Raw genomic sequence first — 25272 nt, 5'->3', positions numbered from 1 at the left:
GTCGCATGCGTTCGAGGAGGTCGAAGAGGATGACGCACGCACAGGCACAGGCTGATCGGGAGCGAGACAGCGGAACAAAATGGCACACGGAACAAAAACGACCAGTGTGCGGGACAGCCGAGCAGGCGTGCGAGAAGGTGAGTTGAGCTTTATTTCGAATGTTTGCACAAGGCATCGCACGCACACGCTTGTTGTTGGTTCGTTCCGCAGCATTTATTATTTTCTCACGCGCCCCTTCTACTCACTACTTTCTCCTCCTTGAAAATTGATACTGAAAATGAAACAATAATTTGTCTTTTTCTCCTTCTTCTCGATCACGTGCTTTTTCCCTCCTTCTTTTGCTTCACTCGATTGCAGGGATCGTGGATGCAAACTTTTCCGCAAAAATTAAACGCAAAACCTCTCCCTTTTCTTCCACTTTCAGCTTCTTTCACTTCACAATTGAGTTTGATTCTGGTTTTTTTTTTTTAATTCCTGATACAATTTGTTGGTTTTCTTTGTTTATTACCACTTTCTATCATTTTGTTGTTTCCACGCGATTCACAACTTCTTATCGTGCTTCGTCGCCGGAGCGCGTTGGTTGGTTGGTTATTCGCGCCTTTCGCGTTAAATAAAAAAAGAAAATATATTTAAAAAACAAAACTATCTCTTAAAGGACGGATTAATGTAACGAAAAGTTTAAACACAAAACATCGACCTCCCCCGGTGTTGTTCTCGAGTGATTCCTTCTCCGTTGAGATTCATTCGTTCCCTACACATTCGTCAGAGCCTACTACTACCACCCCAAAACACACCGCGGAGTTCTTCGTTTCGATTGTTTCCGTTTGGACTACAGAAGGAAAAAAATGGCTCTATCAACTAAAATGCTTAAACTTAAGCACGAACAAAGAAACATCACCCATCTCTCCTATCCCTCTCTCTGCTGGGTGTGTTCCCTTGTCCGTGTTTTTTGCTTTGCACACATTCGCGCACGTTTACAAAAGTACTGTGAAAAAAGGACGGGGTCGTTCTCGTTTACGTGTTTTTTACTACGTTGAGAGAGTTTGGTTGGTCAAAAATATTATAAAACAGAAAACTCATTTTCGCTTTCGGCAGTTTTAAAATTAAAATCACTTAAACATTAACTCGGCTTTTGCTTGCGACAAAAAAACCCCTTTCGAAGGCGAAATGCAAGAAAACCGTAATGCACCGACAACAACACGGAATGGCCTTTTTTTGCTTCGGGAGTTGTTCGGTTCCCTTTGCTTTCCCCCACTGCAGCCGACAGAGCTCACGGGAAGATTGCGCGGTCTCGTGTTCCGGGGTACGCAATTTAACAGTATTTACACACAGGAGCAGACTGTCACAGGCAGGCAGGCAGGCAGGCCCAAGACCAAGCATGAACTTGGGCAGGGTGGCGCCTTAGATGAAGAATTCCTTCCGCTTGGTCACCTGGTGGCCGGTGGTCGACTGCACCACTGCCTCGTCTGGGTCGAGGGCCGCCTCCGCACCCTTGTCTTCCTGCGTCAGATATTCGCCCTTGTGCCGGTTCATGTACCGACCGATCAGTATCGCCATCAGGATGATCAGCAGCAGTATGATCGCTAGCACACCTACAAAAGGGAAGCAAAAACCGCTCATTAAACAATGCCTGGACAAGGCTGAATCTCAACACCTACTTCCAAGGATGGCAGTATCGGGCCCGTAAGCGTCGCGCAGCTTATCCTCATCGATCAGTGGTGGTGGTCGTGTTTCGATCTCGATCGGTGGATGCGTCACCGGTTCCACACCGCAAAAGTCCTCCGTTAGGGGTGTACCGAGCGATCGGACGTTCGGTGGTGGATTCTCCTGGAACAGGAACTTCAGCGGATAGATATCGTCAAACTCGACGCGCGAAATGCAACCCACAAATCCGTCCTTCATCGATTCGTTTTTGCCAATATACATATACTCCACATTGTTGAACTGTGCGTCGGCCGAGCCTTTAATGTCGAAATGGTACTCCTGCGGTTCGTAATTGTCCACCGACAGCACGACCGTGGAGCCGGAGTTTTTGCGCGAAAAGCGCACATCGTGGTACTGGCCAAGGCCAAAGTGTTTCACGGGATAGATCAGCTCCTGCCGCTCGAAGCCAAAGTCGAACACCACCTTCAGATGGCCCGAGTTGGACACCATGAGCGTGAGGTACTCTTGCGTGATGTTGGAGAATAGGCCGATCAGGAAGCCCTTCGGGTTGGTGGTGGTAAAGCCGACACGAATGCGCTCGGACAGTGTCGAACGGAAGGCACCTTGGAAGTCGTACTTGATCATGGACGATGATCGCATGTTTACACCGATTTCTAGAAAGAAAAGGAGACATAATTGGTGTTAAAAGGATGATCACTCTGTTCAGCAACTCGCAAATCAGCAGCTTACCATCAGCACAGATCGGTCCCTTGAAGGAGCTCCAGCGGCAATCGCACGTAAACCCATCGTACCGCTCCGTACACGTGCCATTGTTCAGGCACGGGCTCGATTCACACCTTCCAACACACCCAACCGACACACCGTAAAGGCCCCGCTCGGCGTACGATCGCAAATCGACCGGTTCACCGTTCAACAGCAACGCCCGGATGCATCCAACGTATCCATCACGATAATCCAACCTCGCACCGATCGTTAGCGTCGAGTTCAGATGCAACGCACGCACCGGTCCCGGTGGTTCCCGCACTTCCGCCTTCGTGGAACCATCCACCACCAGCCGTGCCTCCTTGCGGTTGCGCTCCACGCTCACCGAATGCCACCGATCGTCGTTCAGCTTGTTGCTCATCTCCACGTACACCTTCTGCGTGCCCGTCCCGGCCTGATACTCGAACAGCAGCTTCGTCCCGCCGACAATGTCCAGCCGGATGAAGTCCGTCGGTCCACGGGCGTGCAGCAGCACCGCATTTTCGATCGTCGTCTTAAACTCGAAGTAAATATCGCCCGAATGGCCCATATCGAACGGGGGCAGATCGATCGTGGCGTCCGCAATGCGGAACGTTACCTCGTTGTTGAACAGACTGTCCCCAGAGCACCGCAACGGCCCCAGTGTGTACCGACCGAGCTTCTCATCCACCGGCGTCCCGGTGTCACCGAACCGTAACCCTCGCACCGGCAGATATTCCTTCTCCCGGATGTCTCCACCATCCTCCTGCCAGTCGAGACTGTTCGCATCGCAGTTGCACCACTTGGTCGGGTCAATACAATCGCCCACCACACCGCACTGACACTTGCGCGAGCCGGGCAGCGCGCCGGCCCAATAGTCCATCGGTTGGTTGTGCCGCGACACCCACCACGCGTACGGTCGGAAGTTCTCCGGATCGGAGGGAGAGTTAAACAGCCTCGACGAGCGACACGCGTACGTTAGGGTTTGCCAACACTCCGTCGAACGGTTCAGCAACGCTTCAATCTGCGGCAAATCCGCCTCATAGATGATGTTCTGCTCAAACGACCCCGGCTCCGCAAACCCATCCACCCGCGTCGTATGCTCCGAGCTGTGGCTCAACACCGTCACCACCCGCCCGTCCGAGTAGAACTCACAAGTCACCGGGAACGGTGCCAACGGTCCACTACCATCCACGTCGATCTCGATGCGCTGCCGCTGCTTCACGTCGTGCACGTTCTTGAACGCCTGACAGGACAGCGCGTTCATGGGTGTGTGGCAGACCGCCCCTGCGTACCCCGTGCCCGCACAATCGCACGTAAACTCCATCGAGTTTTGCTTGCAGATGCCGCTGTGCTTGCAGGGGTTCGGATTGCACCGATCGACCATGTGGCAGGCGTCGAACAGGATCTCTCCCTTGCAGCAGTACTCTTCCTCCTTCCAGTCGGTCGGGATACGGTAGTTGCCATCGATCGCAAACGATCGCATACAGCCAACGAAGCCGTCCTTCGTTTTGCCACCTCCGATGTAGTAGAGGGTGCCGGTCGTAATGTCAATCAGTCTGGCAGGGGAGAGAGACAAAAAGAAACAATGAATTAGAACTCAAATGAAAGCTATTTTTGTGCAAAAAAAACAACAATAGCTTCGCTAATTTCGTAAAACGCCGAAGGGCTCTTTTCCCCTTTTGTACGCACACACAAGAAGCTCAACTCGCATGCCTGAAAGTTACCTGGAACTGTTAGCCGTACTATTTGATTCGTGTTCGCCATAAGGCAACCTAAATGAAATAATAATGTTTCATTTCTTAAAGTGAACTAAACATCCTGCATTCTCATGCAATCAGACACGATGGATGGCTTCTCTAATCACTAATCTACCAACCCGTGAGCAACTCCCCTTGCTTCCCCCCCCCCCCCCCCCCCCCTAACTCACTTGGTCGTCTCCATCGGTCGATCGTCGATGCTCAGCACCAAGCTGTTCTTCTTGATCGTCAGCATCATGTGGTGCCAGTTGCCATCGTTAAACTGCTCCTCGTAGTTGTCCAGTATCGTGCCCGGGTTGTGCTCGTAGTTGTCCTCCTTTAGGCGCACCTTCACCTTGCCCTCCTCCAGGAACACCTGCACCGAGCCCTGCAGGAAGTCGTGGTGCAGCATCAGCCCCTTCTCCTCGTACGTGCGGAACGCGAAGCTGACGTTGAACTGCTTCGAGCTGTAGTAACCCTTCAGCTTGGCGTGCGATCCGCGCGTCAGAAACGTGACCGGATTGATCGGTGGCTCGGGACAGTTGTACGTGACGTGCGTCATTTTGTACCGCAAATGTTCCCCATCGTAGAAGGCGTCCTTCATTTCGCGAATGAAGTTGGTCGCGTTAAAGTGCAAATTTTCAATACACCCGGTAAAGTTGTGCTGAATGACGAGCCCTTCCTGAAGGTTCGGTACACCACCGATATAGAACTGAAAGAGACGGAAAGCGATAACATAATTAGTAAGGTGTCCATCATCTCTACTCTTCTACCCCTTCCCTTACCTCCCGGTTAAGATTAAGCTTATCAAACTCGCCCTTAATACGGCGCTGTACGATCACACGATCCACGCTGAAGATGATATCACGCCGATTGCGCGAAATCACCACATCGTGCCAGATGTTATCGTCCAGCAGGCTGCCAACGGACAGGGACGTCATAATCTTCGCCCCCAGATCCACATTCAGCACCATCCGATTGTCCTTGATCTGGAGCGCAAAGTAGTCGCCCTGCGTTCCACGCGAGTACAGCAGCACACCGTTCGGGTGGGCCGTTTTAAAGCGGAAGCGGATGGATTCACGCGTTGCAGCAATCGGATCGCGCAACAGATCGTACCGCACCAACCCCGTGCCGTTGAAGTAGATGCTTTCGGACTCTGCAAGTAAAGAGAATAGTTTGTTTTAGAGCTGATATGAAGGGACTATTCAAAGAACATGTTGCGCACTTACCATAACGACATCCGTACAGCTCCGCACGCAGCGAGATTCGGTTCTGCCAGCGCGTTGGATTGATGCGCACCCACTGCGCGATGATGGGCACCTCGAACGAGTTCATGCGTACGGAATCGCCGTCTCGATTCCCCTTAAACAGCTGCAGCGCATAAGAAAAAATACAGATTAATAAATCGGTTCCTTCGTTCGAAAATGACATTCGGGAAGAACGAAGAACATTGAACGGTGATTTACGTCGGGGGATCGGACAGAAAGGCGATCCAACAACTCACTACACTACTTGGGGCTGTCTTAGAAAGCTGTTAAATTCATTACCACAAATGTTAATGCCATTTTACTACTGTTAATCACAAAGAATCATTCATTCTACATTCGTTTCTCATGCTTACATTAGTGAAAAGTGGTATAATGATTCTACACACATTCTTCTACGCGTTTTACGCCATTCCCGTACTGGTTAGTTACAATACACAGTTAAAGTTCTTGATATTTTAATTCTATTTCAACACAACACATGCTGTCATCACAGTCTGCATCCGGCCAAACAGGAAAGTAAAGGACGGACCGTCCTCGGTATGGATTGTAAATTGAATTTTACACAGGCTTTCGCAGACACACAAACATTACAGAGAGATACAGCAGCTTGGCAGGGGACATAACATCCGGAGTACTGCACTTTGAACAGACGGACAGCCGGTCGCCGGATGGGTCTGGCTGGCTCTGCACTCTTTTCACTCAAACTTTACCTGCTCCTCTCCGCTACTGTCCGTGACGGATTTCCACAGCTCCCCGTCGTCCGAGTACTGGACGATGTACTCGGTGACGCATTCGCTCGTCGTCACCCGGCCCGCCGTCGCTATCTTGCGCACCATCTTCCGTTCGCCCATGTCGATCGTGAGGAAGTGGAAGTACGTATTCTCGACCGGTGTCCATGCCGATCGGCCTGGACGGTTGGCGGCGGCGTTGATTAGTAGTGTAGGGAGTGGAGAAAAGCCAAACCATGTCCCCACCAATCGGGTTAGTACGAGCGTGTGTTTATGTTTGTGTGTACATCATGCCAACCCAGTTCAGAGTGGGCGTTTTTTAGGTATTGCAAGAAGGGATTGTTTGTTGTTAATTGGTGGCGCAGTGTCGCAGAGGCGGTCGGATTGATGTTGAAACACACACACGCCACACATCCCAAATTTAGCGAGCAGCAGTGTAAGAAAATAGAATAGAAAAATATTATCCAATTAGTTAGGTATGTGTGTGTTTTTGAGCGTCTTTCTTTTGGTACTAGCTGTAATAAGTAATAAAGTGTAAATTCTCTTATAATGTCTTATATGCTAAACACAACAACCAAACACACCGAAAGACAACAATCACCAAAAAAAAGCATAAAAGAAATGTGGTTAATGGCTCTTTAAAACCCAACACCAACCAGACACCAGAAGGAAGGCTTTACACACGAAGAGAAGAAGCAACCGTTTAACAAAGACCCGGAAATGACCAGTCCAGACAGCGACAGAGAGAGAGAGAAAGAGAGATGCAGAGAGCGAAGAAGTGTTTAGAATTAGTTTAGAATAATGCTAATATGTAAATGGAACCCGATTCGTTCCGAAACGAAACGCACGCCATACCAAAATGCAATACCATCCCCTGTCCGTGCCATTTAGTGTGAGACAAGCATTAGCGCATGGGATTAGTAAGATCGTTTCCCCCCAAAAAACAGATGCATACGATCGCGCAAATGATCGTTTCTTCCGTCCTGTTCCGTCCGTTTGTTCTTCCGCGCCCTTGGTTACCTTGGTGTTACCACCCGGCTCCCGGTAGTCGATGTAGTCGAGCCCGTTGAAGCCGTAGCTGATGCTGTACTCGGTCAGATACTCGTTGCTGTGCGGACGGCCCTGCGTTTCGATGCGCGTGATGTTGCGCACATCGCCCAGATCGATAATGAACTGCTGGTCAAAGTCGGACTGCTGGGCGGTCCAGGAGTAGCCACCTTTAAGGGGAGGGGAGGGGGATGGATTGGATTATATGGGACAAGACGAGAATGTAAGGCACGAGACAACAAGGCAATTTTAGTAAAAAACCGATGAAGAGCGAGCATGAATGGTTTGAGATAAAGACAAAGACAAAGACGATGACTGTGGTAAGCTCATGTGATGATGACGTGGCGAAAGATTAAGAACGATTATGTAGTCAACGGATGAGCCCTCCTGCAGGACGACCAATTTAGCAGATTAACTTTGTAAGAAGGTTCACGCTTTCTCACGCTTAACTACTGTTTCCGCCTGTGAGCACCGGAATTTATTGAACCACAGACACGGTCGATGTGTGCAGAAGTAGTATTGAATTTCGTCCCCTCTGATTTATTCCTTTTCTTCCGACGGAGACACCAAAAGGAGGACCTTTCTTCCCTTACCTTTATGAAGCTCAATAACAATAAACCATCCGTAATAAACCGACAACTGGGCTTTCCGCTGCTTATGCAACGCGCCGACAAGCCGACCCCTCCGAATATCCCCTCGATGATCATACGACACACCCGATCGTACTAGGAAGGACGGCGGAAACCCCTTCCCTTCAAGGACCGACGATTGGCGACATGCGACAACTTTCTGCCGCACTGCTACTACTACTACGTCGTGCACTCCATTGTTTGAAGGGCTCTTTTTTGCCCCATATGAAGAAGAAGAAGAAGAAGAAGAAGAAGAAGAAGAAGAAGAAGAAGAAGAAAGCAAAACTGGAACGGCAATAAAATTTCGTCCATTATAAAGGAATGGGTATTGGTTCGAACCCTTCAACAACCTCATCATCTCCAGCCAGGTATCGATATCGAGTGTGGAAAAGAAGGGGTTGATGCTGCCTGTTGTGGTGTAAATTGAAACATAAGCGCACTCAACCGTGTTGCAGCGCCCAAACACATACAACACACTAAGCATGCCATGGAGACGAAACACCGGCAGGATAATTTGTGGCATTTGTGGCGTCAACAATTCGGAAGCTCCGTACAGAAATACTCAACCCCCTTCTTGTTTTGGGATTAGTTTCCTAGGCGTAAACCGTATCGGAAGAAAGAAGAAAAAAAAACAGAACCCAATGATGATGAAAAGATCATTATTAAAAGTGCCACCAGAACTAGAAGCATAATTTATGTACATCGATAAACGTTGCTTGCAAAGGGAGCATACGCACCGGGTTTTTCCTCCTAATTTGAAACCATTTTTGAATATGGATTGTTTCCGCCGTTTGCCCGTCACACCTCATTGAACCAACTCCAGGAGCCACTTATAGGTGTAGAGGACACTCCAGAGTTTGGATGTTTATAAAACGTTGATAAACTTCAACAGCAGCTGCACCACCATATTGAAGCCGCCATAAACACACACACACAAACCTGGGCCTGGGAGAATAATCAATAGGCGCCAACGGAGACTCCAGGCGGTCGGAGATGTGTCGCTTCCGATGACCTCCGAGCGCGCCCAACGGGTGGCACACTGCCAGATGGTTCGGTTTTATTGCCATTTTCTCCACTCAGTCAAAAACGCCAACTGCGATGAGAGTCGATCAATATGAATGCGGAAACATCATTCCCTTGTTTGTGTACTGCTCCTGGCCTCCTTTGATGACGCTGTTACATTCTCATTGCAGTAAGGTACTCTAGAGCTAACTGCAACACGCGCCAACCACACCGATCGATCTCACCTGATAACACAGCGCAACATTACACGCCCAACATTTTATACACGGTTTTCCCGCATTGAAATGCACATCAGGTGAACGGAGACCTCATTTTCCCAAGCACGGCGGCGGGCGGAGGGCGTGGGGGTTAAAATAAAAGATAATTATCTTGCCACCTGCCATTTACACACAGAAGGAAAGGAGAATTCTTTACACTCCAGTTTTGCGAAAACCCATCCCTCTGGGGGGGGCCAGTAATTTCCCCCGAAACATGATTATTTGTATGGAAAAGCAAACCGTATTGCGTGATGTATCGAATTAACTTCTAACGTTAGTTTGCAGGGGGTTAACTTTAGACAAAACATTTAAATGGTATCATCCCTTTGTCCCTCCTGAAGCAATGTACGGTTTTTTTGGAGGAGTTGAAGCGTAACCACCAAACACCAGACAATGACGACCGCACGAACCACCCGACGACAGCATGTCATAAAGCCAGTTCGCCAACATGATTGAGTTTCGGGTGCGGTTTGTCATGCGAAAGGTTTGCCAACACACACACACCCATTCGGGTGCCTTCATTATGGATCCAACAAACGGGAATGGGGCAAACAACAAACAAAGAAATAAAAAGAAACCGAACCACACACGTCCTTACGTGGACGGTGAGATAAGAGGCATCGCACTAAGGCACGGGCTAGGTGGTGTCCTGATGCGGCCTAAGGATTCAAATGCGATGCGGACAGGCTACGTTTCCTTGCGTGCCTGTTACTGACAGCCAACAACCAAGTCACGACTGGCGAAATTTATTGCCAGAATTCCATCCTGTCCTATCTTTCAGCAGCAAACATTTCTTTCTGGGTCAACCGTAGTCGTCGCCGTCGTCAAGGCAAGGAAGAAAGTTCGTTTACCTTTCGTTACTTACAGGCTAAATTCGTGTATTTTTCTTATACCATCAAAAAAACAAATTGCCCTACATTAACCTAGCAGAGTAAATGGCCAGAAAATGTTTAACTTCGAGCTTATATCGACAAAATACCTGTCTCTCTCCTACATTACCCTGTGTTACCCATCACCGTTTGCTAATAAAAAATCATCGTCTTCCCTACCCCTCTTCCCTCACTTGGACTTCTTATACTCCTTGCTAATAATACCCTCACAATAATTCTCATCGATCGCTAGCAGTGGTCTGTGATGCTCCACAAGCGTCCGGAAATCAATCACCTCAAAACAGTTGCCACTCAGATCCTGCTCCGCCGGCACGTTCTCCAGCGACACCGCCACGCAATGGTCCCGATCGATCAGCGACTCCTCGAAGCGCCAATTGCCCATCGGTTCCGAGTTGACGCGCAGCGTCGTATCGCACACGACCCGGTCCCGTGCCAGCACCTCCGTCTGGATGCGGAAGCTAATCTTCCTCAGATCGACCGTAATGCCCACGCCCACGTTCTTCACGTAGCTCTCCTTCAGGCACCAGTTGCGCATGAACGCTTCCAGCTGCGCGCTGGCGTCATCGCGGCCGCGTATGTAGCGCCACTCGTCGTCGGAGAAGTTGCGCGTCATCAGGCGGAAAAACTCGTCCAGCGGTTTCCCCCCACCGTACTCGATCTTCATCACGTCCACGCCTATCTTGGGCGTCGGACTGGTGGTGGTGGTAGTGGTGGTAGCCTCCAGCCGCTTCGTAGCCATGCCGGCCAGCACCGCGTATCGGCCCTGGTGCGAAACGTTAAAGTCGACCGCCACACCCTCATTCTTCAGGAACGGTTTGCCTTTCGAATCGCGCTCAAACTTGATCTCGTCGTACGCCAGATCGGTGGCCAGCTGGACGAACCGGCGCATCATGAGCCGCCCGATGAGGGACGCATTGAAATCGTCCCGGAACACGAACCGCTGCAGGGTGAGCTTTTCCTCCGGCTGTATGCAGGACGTCGCTAGCAGCAGATCCGCCAAACTGGGTCGCCAGCCCGCGAGGTCAAATGCCCAGCGAACGTGACCCCCATTCCGCAGTGACATGGTTTGCGTGTGGACTGCGAGAGAGCAAGCAGCAGTGAACGTTTCACCAAACACACGCACTCACGCACACAGAGACACGCCAATGGCCGGAGATTCTCGGTTGCACAACGCTGTTCACAGATTCTTACGCACAGCCTTCGCACAGCATCGCTCCGCCCGACTATTAATTTATCTGTTTACAGCTCATATTTTCTAACAACAATATGCTCGGTCTGGAACGTGCTGTGCTGTATTTGTTTATTTTTCTACACATTTCTTTCGTTCAATCGGGTGGGCTGCTGACGGCTGACGTTTAGCTTCGTCAAAAAGGTTAACGAAACGCAACGATGACAGCAGCGATTTCGCCCCGAGTTCGCCGTGAGCTCGCCCGAGCCGTTGCGTTGAAGAGGGCAGTTTCAAATTCAATAAAATGAAGGGATTTAATTATTCTAATGTGTTGCCAATCCATATTTATGAATTTCGAAGGCACTAAAACGATTGAACAATTGAAAATATCGATTTTTTTGCATGTGAAAATCTCAGCCGTGAACAATACAGTGCCTGCCAGATTTAAGCTCTCCCACAGTGCATCACAAACACAAAGGCATTTTAAAAGCTGATCGTGATTAGGCACACATTATTAACGTTCCTCGTGTATGCTTTTGGGTTGTTAATAATTTAAGCACATTTAATGCGCGTGGTCTGTGAAACCGTTAAAGTGCAGGCACGTGAACACCCATACGGGTGTCTTGCCGGTATAGAAGTGACCAGTCCGAAATATTATCACCTCTTGACCCCTATTTGTGTTGCAGTTAGTCTCGTGTACTATAGGTTAAATTCAAGTAACATCTTAAAGCCCTCCCAAAGCCAAAGGCCTGACCTTAATCTGATGAGAAGATTTAAGGATAGTAGTATGAGCCGGTCGCCTTTATTTTTGCTTTCTGTTCTCCCCCCTGCACCACATTACGGTGGATGTCTTTTGTTAATTAATTCACCTACAGCAGAGACTCGTCACTAGTAGACTCGCTTGTGTACACGCCATAGAAATAGATACACTTGACTAGGCCGCCGCAATCATGGCACAATACCGGCACGAGCGCGTTGGCGTATCATTTTCATCCAACCTCCAACCACTCCGACGCCGACCATTCAGCCGTAAAAATGGCCATTAAAGCAAGGAAAAGATATGTTTACCCAGGATACACACACACACAGGCGACCCATCCTCTTTCTAGCGTAGAGCGTACCCATCGATCGGAAAAACCTCCATAATTTCTGGAAGAGAGGCAGCACCACACCACACGTGCGTAGTTGTATCGACACACACAAAAAATGACTCACTGCTTGGTATCAGTTAAGCAAAAATTTACATAATAACCTGTCGTCCTAGCGTACCGCCGGCTCCATAGAACCGTGTGCGCAATTTGTTGTTCATGCGGCGGAAAAGTGTGCTAATTTAAGGGCTAAACCACAGAAACGCACACACACACACACACCACGAAACCGCCACCCACACGCGACAATGTTTTATCAATTGAAGCGCACACGCGCGCACTCCCCTTCCCCCTTGGGCGTAGTAAAATTCGGCCATTTCCTAAGGTTTCCTCCATCCTTTTCGGCAAACGATCCGTGACGGTTTGGAAGAAAGCGCGGCTAATGTTACTTGTTTGAGAAGTGAGCCAGCAACCAGCAGCAGCAACGGCAATAGTAGGTCGTTCTATTTTTGTTTGCCGGTGTCACACGTCCCTTGATGTGTTCATACCGCGGACAGATAAACGACGGGTGCGTTTGAATGGATGTGTTACAACATAAACATTCTACCTCTTTTTCGGGATACATTTCTGAGCTAGTGTAATCTCAACAAGATCTGAATAGAGCTCAAGATCAATGACCACTTTCGGCATAAATTAGATTGTCCGATAAATTCAAGATGGACGTCCCTGGAGCACCAGATTGAACCCACTTAAGGCTACAATTTCATCTCTAGAACAGATCTTAACCCACCAAAAACCCAACGCTCACAAACAAGATACACTTTCTTGCACTCTACGCTACGACCAAAGGCAATTAGATGATCTAATCAAGATCTGTCGAGTGAAACGTTTTCCAACACCGCACCGTAGACTGACGCGAGTCTCATTAGCATATGGATGAGAAATTTGGAACCGTACGTACGTATCATGCTGCTACCATCGCCCCTATATCATCTTTGGCAAACGCATCACCAACCTTTACGCCATGTTGAGTGACACGTCGCTGTTTTCCGCTGCAATGCCCTACAACCATGCGTTGTGTGTGGAACATGCTTCCCTTAGCGCTCAGGGAAGTAGTTGTTGGATGCTCGTCCAACGCATCCTAGCAAGCAATGACGCGATGATGATAAACTACCGGTGACACATCCAATCATCGTTGACGTACAGGGACGTGCTGTGCACTACCGCCAACGTTGCTATAGTTTCCAATAATTACAACCCGAAGGTTTCCACCCGGATTGTCACCGTTCGTGGTGGTCACTCCAGCGGAACTAAAAAGCGGATCACAAACAGACTGACTGGGCTGGTGGTGCTGGTGGTTGCAGTGACGTAGGCGCTAATGGGTTGCAGCATGGTGGTGTGCAATTGCAATTGCAACTATTGCCACCCCACCGGGAATAAGTGTGCGTCCAGCTGTGTTGTGCTGCGCTGAAGTAGTTGCAATTTTCAATCAACCAGACAGGAATGGGTAGGAAAAGAACGAACGAAAAAAAAACTGCAAAGGGAGTTGTGGTGCCATATGGTGAACACGCGACACTTTCCTCATTTTTCCGCATTTTTCTTTTGTTTATGCGTGGCTCAGCACAACGTCCTTTTTAAAGTGCAAATAATTAACCCCCCTATCGCGCAAATAAAGGAGATGCGCTTTGCAGTAGCAAAGCTTATTTATTTTTTCCACAAATTTACACTCCCACCGATCCCCAACAATTCCGGATGGCCATATGGAATCGTATCGGGGGGGGGGGGATAACATTGGGTACGAGCGATGATGTGATTAATCGACGCAATGGCAATAAAAAGTAATTTGCGTAAAGAGGAGGTCAAGTTTTGCGTAATAAACGGCCCAAAGGGAAAGAGAGAAGACATCTAACATTTATCGCTCCATTTGAGATTGGTGGTTTTAAAAATAAAATTCATTAAAATGCAGGACCCACCACCCAACGCTGTACTAATGCACATCTTCTTAGTGCTTCTTTTGCTGCTGCTGCTGTATACAGTGCACGTCATGTAAATGATCCTAAACAAAAACAAAACACACCAGGGCGAGAAAGCACACCACACCGGAAGGAAGACGTAGGAAGGAAGTGAGCAGAAATTTACAGTTAAATAAAACACTGACAATTGTAGACAAGAAACATACACACACATACACACCGGAGAAGAAAAACAAAACAAAACACACATATGTGCACATGTAGCTACAACAAAACACGCGTCGAGAAGTCGAGAACGCGCAGGAAGAAGGAAAATATATGACCTCACACAAAAGCAAACAGGCACATAAATCATATCCTGCACGATAGAGAGATGGAGAGCGAAGGTTTTTTTTGTGAGGAAAGGATGGAAGGAATGCGATAACAAACAGTGGAATAAATACACTAAGAAACACACTCGTTTTTATTGGGCGAGAAGATTGCGTGTGGTTCCGATTCCGGTGATTTTGGTGGAGCATTTCTCTGCCCCAAACGAAGAAGGAAATCCTTTTACGCAATTCGATTGAGTGCAAAATGATGAGTTAAGAAGAGTTCTGCCTCGTGTATGAAAAAAGTATGAAACATTGGAGAAAGATTCGTTTTGTCGATGGATTGATGAGAACAACCAGAACAAGCGCGCAAACCCAGAGGAGGATCATTCCAACTGATCGATCGATTGATCAGAGGTTCCAACAAATTCCAGACATCTTTTCCAAAAAGAAGCTCAATCATCAACCGGATTCCAAACTTACCGTTTAGCCGTGCATTTTCCGGTCCTCGCTCACGCAGCTGGGAAGTTGCCGAAAGGACGGCGTGCTCCAGCAGCGGTTCGTTGCAGTCATACTCGGAGTAGGAGTCTTTTTGATAATATTCTGCAATGAAATAAGAAGAGACGGGTTTTTGAAAGAAAGGCAACAAGAAGAGTGATATGAAATTCAATATGAGGACACCATATAGAGGAAGGACCACACTGCGTCACACATTTGCTTACTTAACGCCATATTCTCCATTAGTAGCGAAACGTCCACGATTTGGCTATTGTAGTACTGAGTGTGCCCGCATTTTTTGCTCACTTTTCACCCCCCTCACAGCTTTACACAACCGTAAAACAAATGCATTAACGTGCTTCTAACGCGAGGACCTAATGGACAGACAAACACAGCCTAATATTGCTTCTAAAAGCCACCTTCTTCCTTCCAACTAAGCACCAACACAGCTTCCTTCCTTCGATAAACTGATTTCCGACATCCTTTGAATCGCTTCCGCAGTAGGCTGTGATGGCGCTGCTAGCGCACTGTCAAAGGGCTCAGCTCAAGCTATCAAATGCGATTCTTATGGAGGGAGCGGAAAATGTGACGCGTTTAGATCTTTTGCCATGACGTACTTCGATTGGTTTCGTAATTAAAAACGAATTTTCCACCCGATCAGCACGGCGGGAACGTGAAATTCAATCACCCGCTCGCTGTCCGGTCGATTCGATCGTAATCGTAAAGTAAGTTTATTAAACGTTGAAATGAAGCACCAGAAGAGATGATGATGGTGTGCAACGATAGTTCGTTTCTCTGTAGCTCATATCTACATCCAGAGAGGGAATCGGTTTTGGGGTTGATAGATTCCACGCTTTTGTCTTCCCGTTTGCGTTAAGTGGGCTTTGATGGTTTCGATCTGAGGGACAACTATGGTGCGTTTTTCTCAATGGCGGGAAGTGGCCATGCAGAGGTTTTTTTGTAAAAAAAACAAGGGAAGAACACCCTCTCTGAACCTATTACCATTTCTGTTGTGGGTGTTTTTTTTTTGCTTCTCCTTATTCTGGAGAGAGAGAAGAAAATCAATTCCCTTTCGACCGATCGATGGAAGCCCTATAAAAACAAACGCAACCCATTTCGCTGCATAATGGAGAAAATGAAGCACCAGGACTTGCCTCCATAGTTAAGTGTCTCACTCTTCCCGACACTAGAGAGATAGTATGAGTGTGTTTTCTGTTTTAGTCCGGACGATGTTGGCCACATCGACAACAATGTGCGAATTTTGTTGAGTCGTTTCATTTTGCTAAAACACCACACAGCCACTGCCATATTCTCAGCGTTAAAGACCCTTTTACATACTGTGACCCTTCCCTTAATATGTATTTTTTTCCTCATTTCACCCTTGTGAGAAAAATCCACATAAATCACACAATGCCTCGACGAGTGCCACGGGGCAGAGAAGAGATGGAACCCTCCTGATGGTCGGTCACCAGGACCAGAAGCAGCACCATGTACGATTCCTAGGTGTCGACGTGTATCGCCGGGGTGAGAGTGCTGTGTTCCGGGGGTTGGAAGGAATACTCTTCTCCCTTTTCCCGAGGAGCCAGTGGCAGTGGCCGTAATACCCGAGGGCTACTTTTAGTGGCCACAGAAGCGCAAACAGCACAAAAACGACCGTTACCCTTAAGGCTTTTTGTTGAGGAGAAGAGAAAAGAAAGGGGGTTTGTAATGGAAGAAAAAAATCGGTCCCTTTAATAATGCTGCAATATGGGATTGTTTAGTGAAAGAATAGATGCATTTGAAGAGATGCTCATCCTAAAGCGATCAATTTCTTCGCTAAAAGTACAGATTAATAAATGGGAGGCTGATGCATCTTGCTGAAACTCATCCAAATGATTCCTTCAGAATGAGTGCCTCTTTCATTGTTCGATAAAATATTAAATTCTTCTATTTTCTTCTTATGCTGTAGTGCTGGATCAGTGTACTGAGTCCAAATGACATTTTATTGCAATAAATATTGAAACCCCGTTCACGTACGTGCCCACACGCTCCGAAAGAAAACCCTGACCAAAGACAACAAAAAGTGCTGCATTTTCCAAACCAAACTAGGACACGTGGAAATGAAATGCTCGGTTTTCCCACCCCCACTCCCTCGGGGAATGTAAACAGTGTTCCGATATTTCCAATGTTATTTATTGTTCTTTACATTGTTCACAACCAACCAGCAGCAGCAGCAGCAGCAGCAGAAAGGGGTCGGTTGCAAAGACCAATGTTTGCATTAGAAAAACAACCGGGACCGGAACGACGAGCGCTGGAAAAGTAAACGTGCGACTGTCCCAGGTCCTGGCGGTGGTATATACTGGTTTCGTCCGCAATAGAGTAAAAAAGGGGGAAAGGCCCAGCGCAAATCCTTGCCAGCCGGACCCGGGTGCTAACAGTTGTCTCAATCGATTGTGCCCGATTGTGGGTTTGTTGCGTGCGGTTGGTTGGGTTGCACGACGAGGTGACAAATTGATTGGAATCTAAAACTTAAAACATGTTTACTGACAGGATAACTGTAACTATAATCCTCCGCTGGGGCTTAAAATCTCTGTGCTATTGAAATGCACACACAAAAAAAGTGGAAAGAAAATATTGCAACTCATACGCTTATTGAGATTAATATTTGTACACATCAATCAAATCAACCTCTTCTGACACCGGGACTGATCGTTTTGTGGCAAATGGTGGTGGTGGTGGTGCTCTTGTTACCTGATGACTAATCCCCGGCGGACAGAGAAGAACAGCTGTTCCATCTCTCATCTCGCAAAACCCCACCACCAAGAAGAGCAGGCGAAATTCATCGACATCGATGACACGCACCATGGCCTGCTCCGATCCGCTCATGTTCTGCGCGCACAACCAGTGTTGTTAATTGTCGACATTTTTTTATGATATTCGCAGTAAGCGGGTGTCAAAATCATTTTTTGATCTTGATATTCATGGTTACCATGACACGACTTTCCAAAAGCGACAATCATTTGTGCATTAACAATCAATGCTTTTGCGATGACATGATTGCAAAAAATGTAGAATGAATGTCATTTGACATTTTTCAGTGAGAATCCAGAACTGCTTAATCGTGCGTTTACCAATACTAAGTCATTAGACCACTTGATATTTTCACTCAGTGAACCAGGAAAATGGTATTCTCTTACAGGAGTATAGAAATTCACGCGAAAACACGAAAAAAGGACCCATTTTCGATGAAGATCTAGTTCACTTGTTGTACGGCAAAATCAAAAAGTCAAATGATTGTAGCAGAAAAAATATCATCGTGTCAAATGATATTTTTTTCCGTGATTGTCGAATGAATGTGTGGATCTAGAATGCGATGCTTCAAAAAGTATCATTTTGTAAAATTTTATGTCGACGACTATCACCGTTCGCAACACTGCGCACAACACAACAGATGATTAATTTACGGGGCACCATTTGTAAGAACAAATGGAAAACATCATGTTTGCCCCGTGTCAATGCGGATTTCGCGGATTTTTTCCGTTTTTTTCGCTCATGTGTCAACGTTTTACTGCAGACGCGTGTCGAACATCGATTTTAGACCGCCCGAAGATGGGAAATGGTACCAAAAAAAACAGATTTATGAGACATGCTGCACGGTGGTTCTTCTTGGGATCTCAAAGCGTGTGACTTTTAACGAATCTCGCATGACTTTCGATGAAGATGAGGTAATAAAAACACAAAACCCTCCCTCCCTCTAAAGGGCGCACGTGCGGCAGATTAGTTCTCCCGTACGCTGTCATTCTCGTGTTGTGGCCGTTTTTGCCTGCCGGAAGCTGATGGTGAAAGATATTATTGATTTTCCACGAAACCGGCAAAACCGGGAACCCGCACCACCACACAACCGTCGTCAGCAGTGTTTGTACAATTACTACTACCACTACCATGGGTTCTGCTGCTGCCGGTGCCGAGGCTGGATCCAGACAAGGGGGTCGAGAGTTTTCCCTCCTGGTTTGCTCTTTTCACTGGATGAGTGACCGGTTACCGCCGGCCGGGGAGATACGGTTGCCGGTATGTCTGTTCTACTTTCTCGCAAGAATATTCTTCAAACGCCGCACAAACCGTGCTGCGGGACATGCGCCAATCCGGCATGCTGATGATGATGGTGCGTGTGGTGTGCGACACAAATGAATGAAGCAGCACGCGGGGACAGCAAGCCAGCCAGTGCGCAGCATCCGTGATCCGAAGTTTTGACAGCTATTTCTCTAGCGCCAGACACCTCCTCTTCCGGGTCTCTGATATTCCGGGAGTGCGCTACGCGACCAACGCCAAACACGTGCTTGCGCTTACGCGAGACCGTGTGTCTGGACGCGCGGTATGTGTGATCTAATAACACACACACACACACATGGATACAGGCAGACAATTGGGTTAGTTAAAAGATCATGGTACAAAAATAGGAAAGACACGCGGGGCCCCGTCCCCTGGCAGACAAGTGTCTTTTTCCATTTAAAAACAATTAAAACGGTACCTTGGCGATGACAACCTGCTGCTGCTGTTGTGACACACGACTCGTAGCGTTTTGGGTTGTGTGTTTGTCTACCTTTTGTGGGATAGGCAATGCCGAAAAACACATTCATTAGGGGAGTGGAATAGATCGAGTGTCTCGAGGAAAATCTATATTTTACGAGCTTTGTGACAAAGGCGGCAGCAAGCACACATCTTTACCTAGCTCTCTCTCACTCTCTCTTTCGAAGAAAAGAAAACATACGAGCACGGGACAAAATTCCTCTTGTGGCTATTTTAAGCCTTTTCCATTGCCCAAAAGCGTGCGGGATGTTTTTGTGCAGTTTTGGCATTGTTTTCCGTACTTTTCTTCTCATGCAAAGAACAATTATTTCAAGGTTCATTCGCAAATTTACTAGCCGATTGTTCCATTAGTGCAAAACCGAACACACACAATAGCCCACAATCGATTTAACCCGCTGCTGTTGTCAGCGCTCCAGTCAGTGAGAATTGTTCAGGCAGACCCCACGCGAGCACGATACACGCCCATAAAAGACTCACGACGACCACTACACGACAGCAGCAGCTCGCGATCAGTGAGTCATCCCATTGATCAACGCGCGCGCCACTTAAACAATACACACACCTTGCTAAGCGCGGGCGAGGAGTGGCTGCGCGATTAGATGAGAAGGAAATCAGCGACCCAGCGGGTGCACTTGCACTGGAGGATGCATTTTTTTTTTTTTTATTTACAAACATTCCATCCGCTGTCGCGGAAGCAAACTTCCCAAATCAAAAGCGATCTAGTTGGCAGGTTGTAAATATTGTACACACGCAACGCCTTCCAAGGTGTTGTGTGTTGGTGAGGGTCCGCGTAACGACCGTTAGTTTGTACACGTTTAACGCACACACGCACACAGAGACAAGAGCATAAACTCGAGACATATCGCGCCGCACAGAGTTCTTCACAGTAGGCGCAACAGAATAGCGCGAGTGTGATGCGTACGAATAGGTACGGCGGCGGATGGACGCGAAAGACAGCGCCAGGTGAATATATATGTGTGTGTGGTAGTGGTGGTGGTGGATAGCGCCCTCCACTCACACCAGTGCAGCAGCCGCAAGCGCTTCGAACCAACTCCCAACATTCGTCCGACGGAAGGGAAATCGGGCGTAGTAGAGAAAAACACAACCACTGAGCGGAACATGAAACATTGTGTCCCCCCCTCTTCCCGAATGTACGTACCTGCAGAGATTATGCTGACGGTGATGAGTAGTAGCCAAACGGTTTGGCCAAGCGGCAGCATGCCGCGAAATGATTTTAACATTTTTGTCGTCTTTTTATTAGCTGCTCTATGCGGAGGTGTTGCGATACATTAGGCGTTGTGTGTTGAAGAGCCAAAAAGTGCCGCCACACTCGAAGCACCGGAGGACAATGAGACGGTTGGCGCTTTCTTCACTTCCCACCCTTTAAAGGGTGTGTGGACTGTTGGATATCTTCTTTTTGTCACAACACACACACACACACACTCACTTGAAGACACAAACACACGCTCGCAGGGGAAAACCAGTTTCGGATTTCTTGTGGAAAACAATATTCCTTTGCCTAGAAAACCGGCCAATGGAAAATAAATGTAAGTTTACACAACTGAGCGCACACACACACACTCTCACGCACGCACACTGACGCACGGTGAAACAGGTTTTGGGAAAACAACAACGGCCAGGAATGTTGCACAACGGCACGAAACAGGGCGTGGAGAGGGGGGAAGAAGAACAACTATTCCACCCGCCGACGGCAGGGTGTTACTTTTGTTAAGAAACTCCCTAGTTCACACTTTGCACAAACGCCACACACAACTGCAGTACAGAGTGGCGCTGCTCTTTCACACGTCGGAGCTCGAGGTACGCACGTCTGCACGCTTCGAAGGCGACAACTACACACAGAAAAGGGTTCCCGCGTGTCCGTACGACTAGCAGGCGTAGCTCGTGCAAGGGAGAGCAGTACAGTGCACAATGGGCTGAACTGGAGTCGCTAAATCGGTCAAAATATGTTTTGTTAATTGTTACGTTGACTGTGCTTTAGAATATGAGTCATTAATTGATTAGTGCTTTTCTGAAGAGCTAAGACATTATTAAAGATCTACTCCAGAATAAATATGGCCCTATATGGAAAGACACAACAGTAAAAAATTAAATTTAAGAAATTACATATTTTTTGGACATTTATTGCGACAACCACCCAGTGTGCACTGTGGGCTTTATGATTCGAACATATGGTAACAAAATCCTACCCACCAACTTCATACCATTTTACGAGTTTGAATGCGATTGATTGTTATTCTGGAAGGATTTTGTGAGTATTTTAACGCAATAAAATCAATTCCCAAATTGATTTATAAAAGATAAAAAACTATATTCAGTTTAAAATCAGGCTTAACCCTCTAACCCTCTACGTGTACGTCCCACTGTCCAGCACGCACGCGGTTGTTTCAAACCCAAATTTCAAATACACAACGAAAATCTACACTAAACTCCTACGTTAAAAGGCTTCGGATCTTCTAAAACTATACTTATTTTTTTTTACGAAAACGCCGTTGATCGTACTAGGTTATAATAATTAAATCATATTAGCGTATTTGCGTAAATTACTAAACCAGACCACCCATTGTTAAAAAAGAGAGTTGGCGTGTGTGGAGGATGCGTACGTGTGCTTGCTTGCTTGCTTGCTTGCTTACCAACACACCACCATCATCATGCTCATCCTTCTTCTTCCCCGACCTGGTCACACAATCATAAAACACTCATAAAAGCTTCTTCTTCGATTTCGGCGTTGATATCGTACGAAACTCGACCCGTCGAGGCGTTTTCTGCGCTTCAGAATCGGACTCCTTTGCCTGGACCGCGGCGGCAGCGGCGGCTTCCTCCTCCCCATCCGATTCCACCACCAGCACAATGTCCTCCGTCTGGTCCGTTTCCATCGGGCAGGGCAGTTGCGACAGTGTTGCCTTCTTTTGCTCCGCCACGCCCACCGGTTTCGGTTGATCGATGGGCCAGGTGTCGTTGGCATCTTCCTCGGCCGTCGGTTCGACGGTTGGTTTGCTCGCGCCGGCCTCATGCTTTCGCGGATGTCTACGGATAGCGATTGGTTTGGGTGAATTCTTGCCCACCGAAGATGAGGACGCCGCCGACCCTGCCTTTGATTCGTTCGCACTGTCGGAGGGAGTTCTCGGGTGTCGTCGTACCGCGATCGGCGTAACGGGTCGATCCTTTTTCGAAGGACTTTCGAACTTCTCGTCACTGCTGATGATTTTTTCCTTCTCGATGACAAACTCCACCCCAGGTTGTACGATCTTTTCGACGGTCGGGGAGACGACCACGGCGCCCTCGTTGGTGGTCGGTTTCGGTTCCTCCGGTTTCGGCTTCCTTCTAATCGCAATCGGTTGGGCTGGTTTATCTTGCTTCTTGCTAGTATCATCCTTTTCCGGTGGTGTTGATTCTGAGCCATCATCCATCTTCATTTCATCTGCCTTAGGAGGTGTCTTGGGTTCTTCCGGTTTCGGCTTTCTTCTAATTGCAATCGGTTGGGGCGGCTTTTCTGAAGAAGGCTTCTTTCCATTATCATCCTTTTGCGGTGGTGGTGTTGAGTTCGAGTCATCGTCTATTATTATTTCATCTACCTTGGAAGGTGTGCTAGTTTCTTCCGGTTTCGGCTTCCTTCTAAATGCAATCGGTTGGGCCGGCTTGTCTTGCTTCTCCTTTGGCGGTGGTGTTGATTTTGAATCATCATCCCTCTTGGTTTCATCTGCCTTGGAAGAGGTGCTGGGCTCATCTGCTGCAGATGCTTCCGGCGATGGAGGTTCCCAGATCGTTCCCAGCTCACCTTCGGAGAAGAAAATCATCGAACAGAAACCATCCGTACTGGACACGATCAGTATTCTTCCGTCCGATGACCACGACATGTCCGTGAGTCGCGTGTAGTGGATGTTGGAGATCAGAGCAAACGGCGCCGCCTGCTGAGTGTCGTACAGATAGACGGAGCTCTTCGTCGCCACCGCAAACACCATGCGGTATGGGAGGGGAACCAGCGGGGGTTTGCTCTCCGCGTGTGGACGATGCTGGAAGTACACGGGACAGAAGCGAACCGCCACCGTGTACTGATCGGGAGATGGAAGTGTGAAGCTGGGCCTACAAAAATAGAAAAACGTTAGTGTTAACCGTGATGATCCTTGCCACCACACTTACTGTTTGAGTGAGTTGCGCGTAAAGATGTACGTCGTGTTTAGCGGCTTCGAGACACCCTCAATTTCAGCCATCCCGGACGGCGTTACGATAATGTTCCCATCCGGACTGAAGCTTAAACGCCGGAAGAATGTCTGCAGCGTGTCGTCGTGATACAGGCGAATGGTTTTATCCCTCAACGGATGGTCTTTCGGCACGGGAAGCACACACTTGTGACATCGCGACACAACGCGCTTCGTCTGCACGTCGTACACCCGGAAGTACCGGTCCGTGCTGAGCGTCGCCAGGTACTTGTTCTGAGGATCCCATGCAACGCCCTGCACAAAGCCCTTGTGATCTTGCAAGATCGCCGTGTTCTTGCCGCGCTGCACATCCCACACGATGGCCGAGTTGTCGACCGAGCCGCTGATGAGAAACTGTGAGTTGGCCGACCACGACAGATCGTACACGTCCTCCATGTGGCCGCGCAGAATCTTCATCGTCAGCCACGTCTCCTTGTCCTGGTCGTTGGTGTTTTCTGTCAAATCCAACAAACCATTATAGGCAATGTCTTACTCGGGAAACAGTTCCTTCCTTTGCTTACCCAGAATGTTCAGCGTTTCCGTTTCTCCCTTCTGCTTCCAGATGAAGATCACACTTTCGTCATCGCCGGACGCGAGCAGCTCGCCGGAAGGGGACCATCGTACCGCATTTACCGCACGCTGGTGTCGCGTAAGGTCAGCGGCCAGCTCCAAGTTGATGGTACCACATTCCGGCGTTTGAATCATGTACCAAATCTAAAACGAAGCATAGCACAGCGTTGTTATCGCGCACTTCCCACCAGGTGCAACAGCAGCAGCATCATTGTTGTTGGCTTCCCTTCCCCTTCCATCCCTCTGCACTCACCAGCACATGCGAATCAGTCCCACCAGATGCCAGCCGATATTGGTGATCCCGATCGTTCGCACCCTTCGGCTGAATGTCAACACTCAGCACGGGATCACGGTTGTGCCACGATATTTCCGGAATTTGGCACTTCATGGTTGTACACGAATGTGAACGGGGGAGGGGGTGGTTTTCTTGCGGGCGTAATTAACTTTCGCGTTTGCAGCAGCACAATGCGCCCCAATTGTTTGTCCACCTTTTGCCAACCGACGACGAAAACAACGAAATTGAGCGCGCAAACCTTCCCACTGACAGCCGACACCTGGTTGGGATGAGTGACTGTCAACAAACAACATTTGGCCAAGGTTTATACAGCTCACGAGTGCGAGGTTTACAGATACTTTCGTCGATTTTATTAAAACATCAGTTCATTGATGCAAAAATTCTTCTGTAATCTCCATTTTATGCATTTCAAAGTGAATGAGTATCTGTGAATTGTGTAGAAAATAGAAGAATTTGTGCTACTTCAACGGACTTTCTCTTCATTTCTCCTTTTTCATCGATTCACTCGTCGGCTCCGAGAGTGTAGATCCATCAGTCTACACCATGATCGACGAAAGTTGAAAAAAACATCTCGCTGGCACCCTTTTCTCTGCAATTATTCACAGCTTGTAGAAGAAATAGTA

At 48.1% G+C, this 25272-nt stretch overlaps 3 protein-coding genes across 6 annotated transcripts; all 3 read right to left on the bottom strand.

Moving 5' to 3' along the window:
• Positions 1-183: 183 nt before the first annotated feature.
• LOC120953638 (neurexin-4) lies at positions 184-21417 on the bottom strand. 4 transcript variants are annotated; one of them, XM_040373764.2, is made up of 10 exons: positions 20727-21417; positions 14987-15106; positions 6103-6299; positions 5354-5495; positions 4910-5280; positions 4316-4836; positions 4113-4160; positions 2395-3944; positions 1659-2318; positions 184-1592 (listed from the first exon to the last, which is right to left on the bottom strand). In XM_040373764.2, the coding sequence occupies exons 1-10, from the start codon at positions 20806-20808 to the stop codon at positions 1402-1404; spliced, it is 3882 nt and encodes a 1293-aa protein (XP_040229698.2). In that variant the 5' UTR covers positions 20809-21417; the 3' UTR covers positions 184-1401. The 4 variants fall into 4 exon arrangements, with proteins under 4 accessions (XP_040229698.2, XP_040229697.2, XP_040229699.2 ...); XM_040373763.2 differs by lacking the exon at positions 6103-6299 and adding an exon at positions 7141-7337 and having other exon boundaries at positions 20727-21416; XM_040373765.2 differs by lacking the exons at positions 4113-4160; positions 6103-6299 and adding an exon at positions 7141-7337 and having other exon boundaries at positions 20727-21416.
• Positions 9919-14613, bottom strand: LOC120953646 (L-aminoadipate-semialdehyde dehydrogenase-phosphopantetheinyl transferase). Its single transcript, XM_040373778.2, has one exon. The coding sequence runs from the start codon at positions 11027-11029 to the stop codon at positions 10136-10138; it is 894 nt and encodes a 297-aa protein (XP_040229712.2). The 5' UTR covers positions 11030-14613; the 3' UTR covers positions 9919-10135.
• Positions 21418-22087: 670 nt separating the features above from the next.
• LOC120953640 (chromatin assembly factor 1 subunit B) lies at positions 22088-25243 on the bottom strand. The gene is made up of 4 exons (XM_040373767.2): positions 24608-25243; positions 24306-24498; positions 23726-24239; positions 22088-23668 (listed from the first exon to the last, which is right to left on the bottom strand). Exons 1-4 carry the CDS (start codon positions 24740-24742, stop codon positions 22285-22287), a joined length of 2226 nt encoding a protein of 741 aa, XP_040229701.2. The 5' UTR covers positions 24743-25243; the 3' UTR covers positions 22088-22284.
• Positions 25244-25272: the final 29 nt, after the last annotated feature.

The sequence above is a fragment of the Anopheles coluzzii genome, chromosome 2, assembly GCF_943734685.1.
Source record: "Anopheles coluzzii chromosome 2, AcolN3, whole genome shotgun sequence".
NCBI classification, from domain to species: domain Eukaryota; kingdom Metazoa; phylum Arthropoda; class Insecta; order Diptera; family Culicidae; genus Anopheles; species Anopheles coluzzii.
Note: the sequence above shows the minus strand (reverse complement) of the source record. Positions and strands in the feature narration are given on the sequence as shown.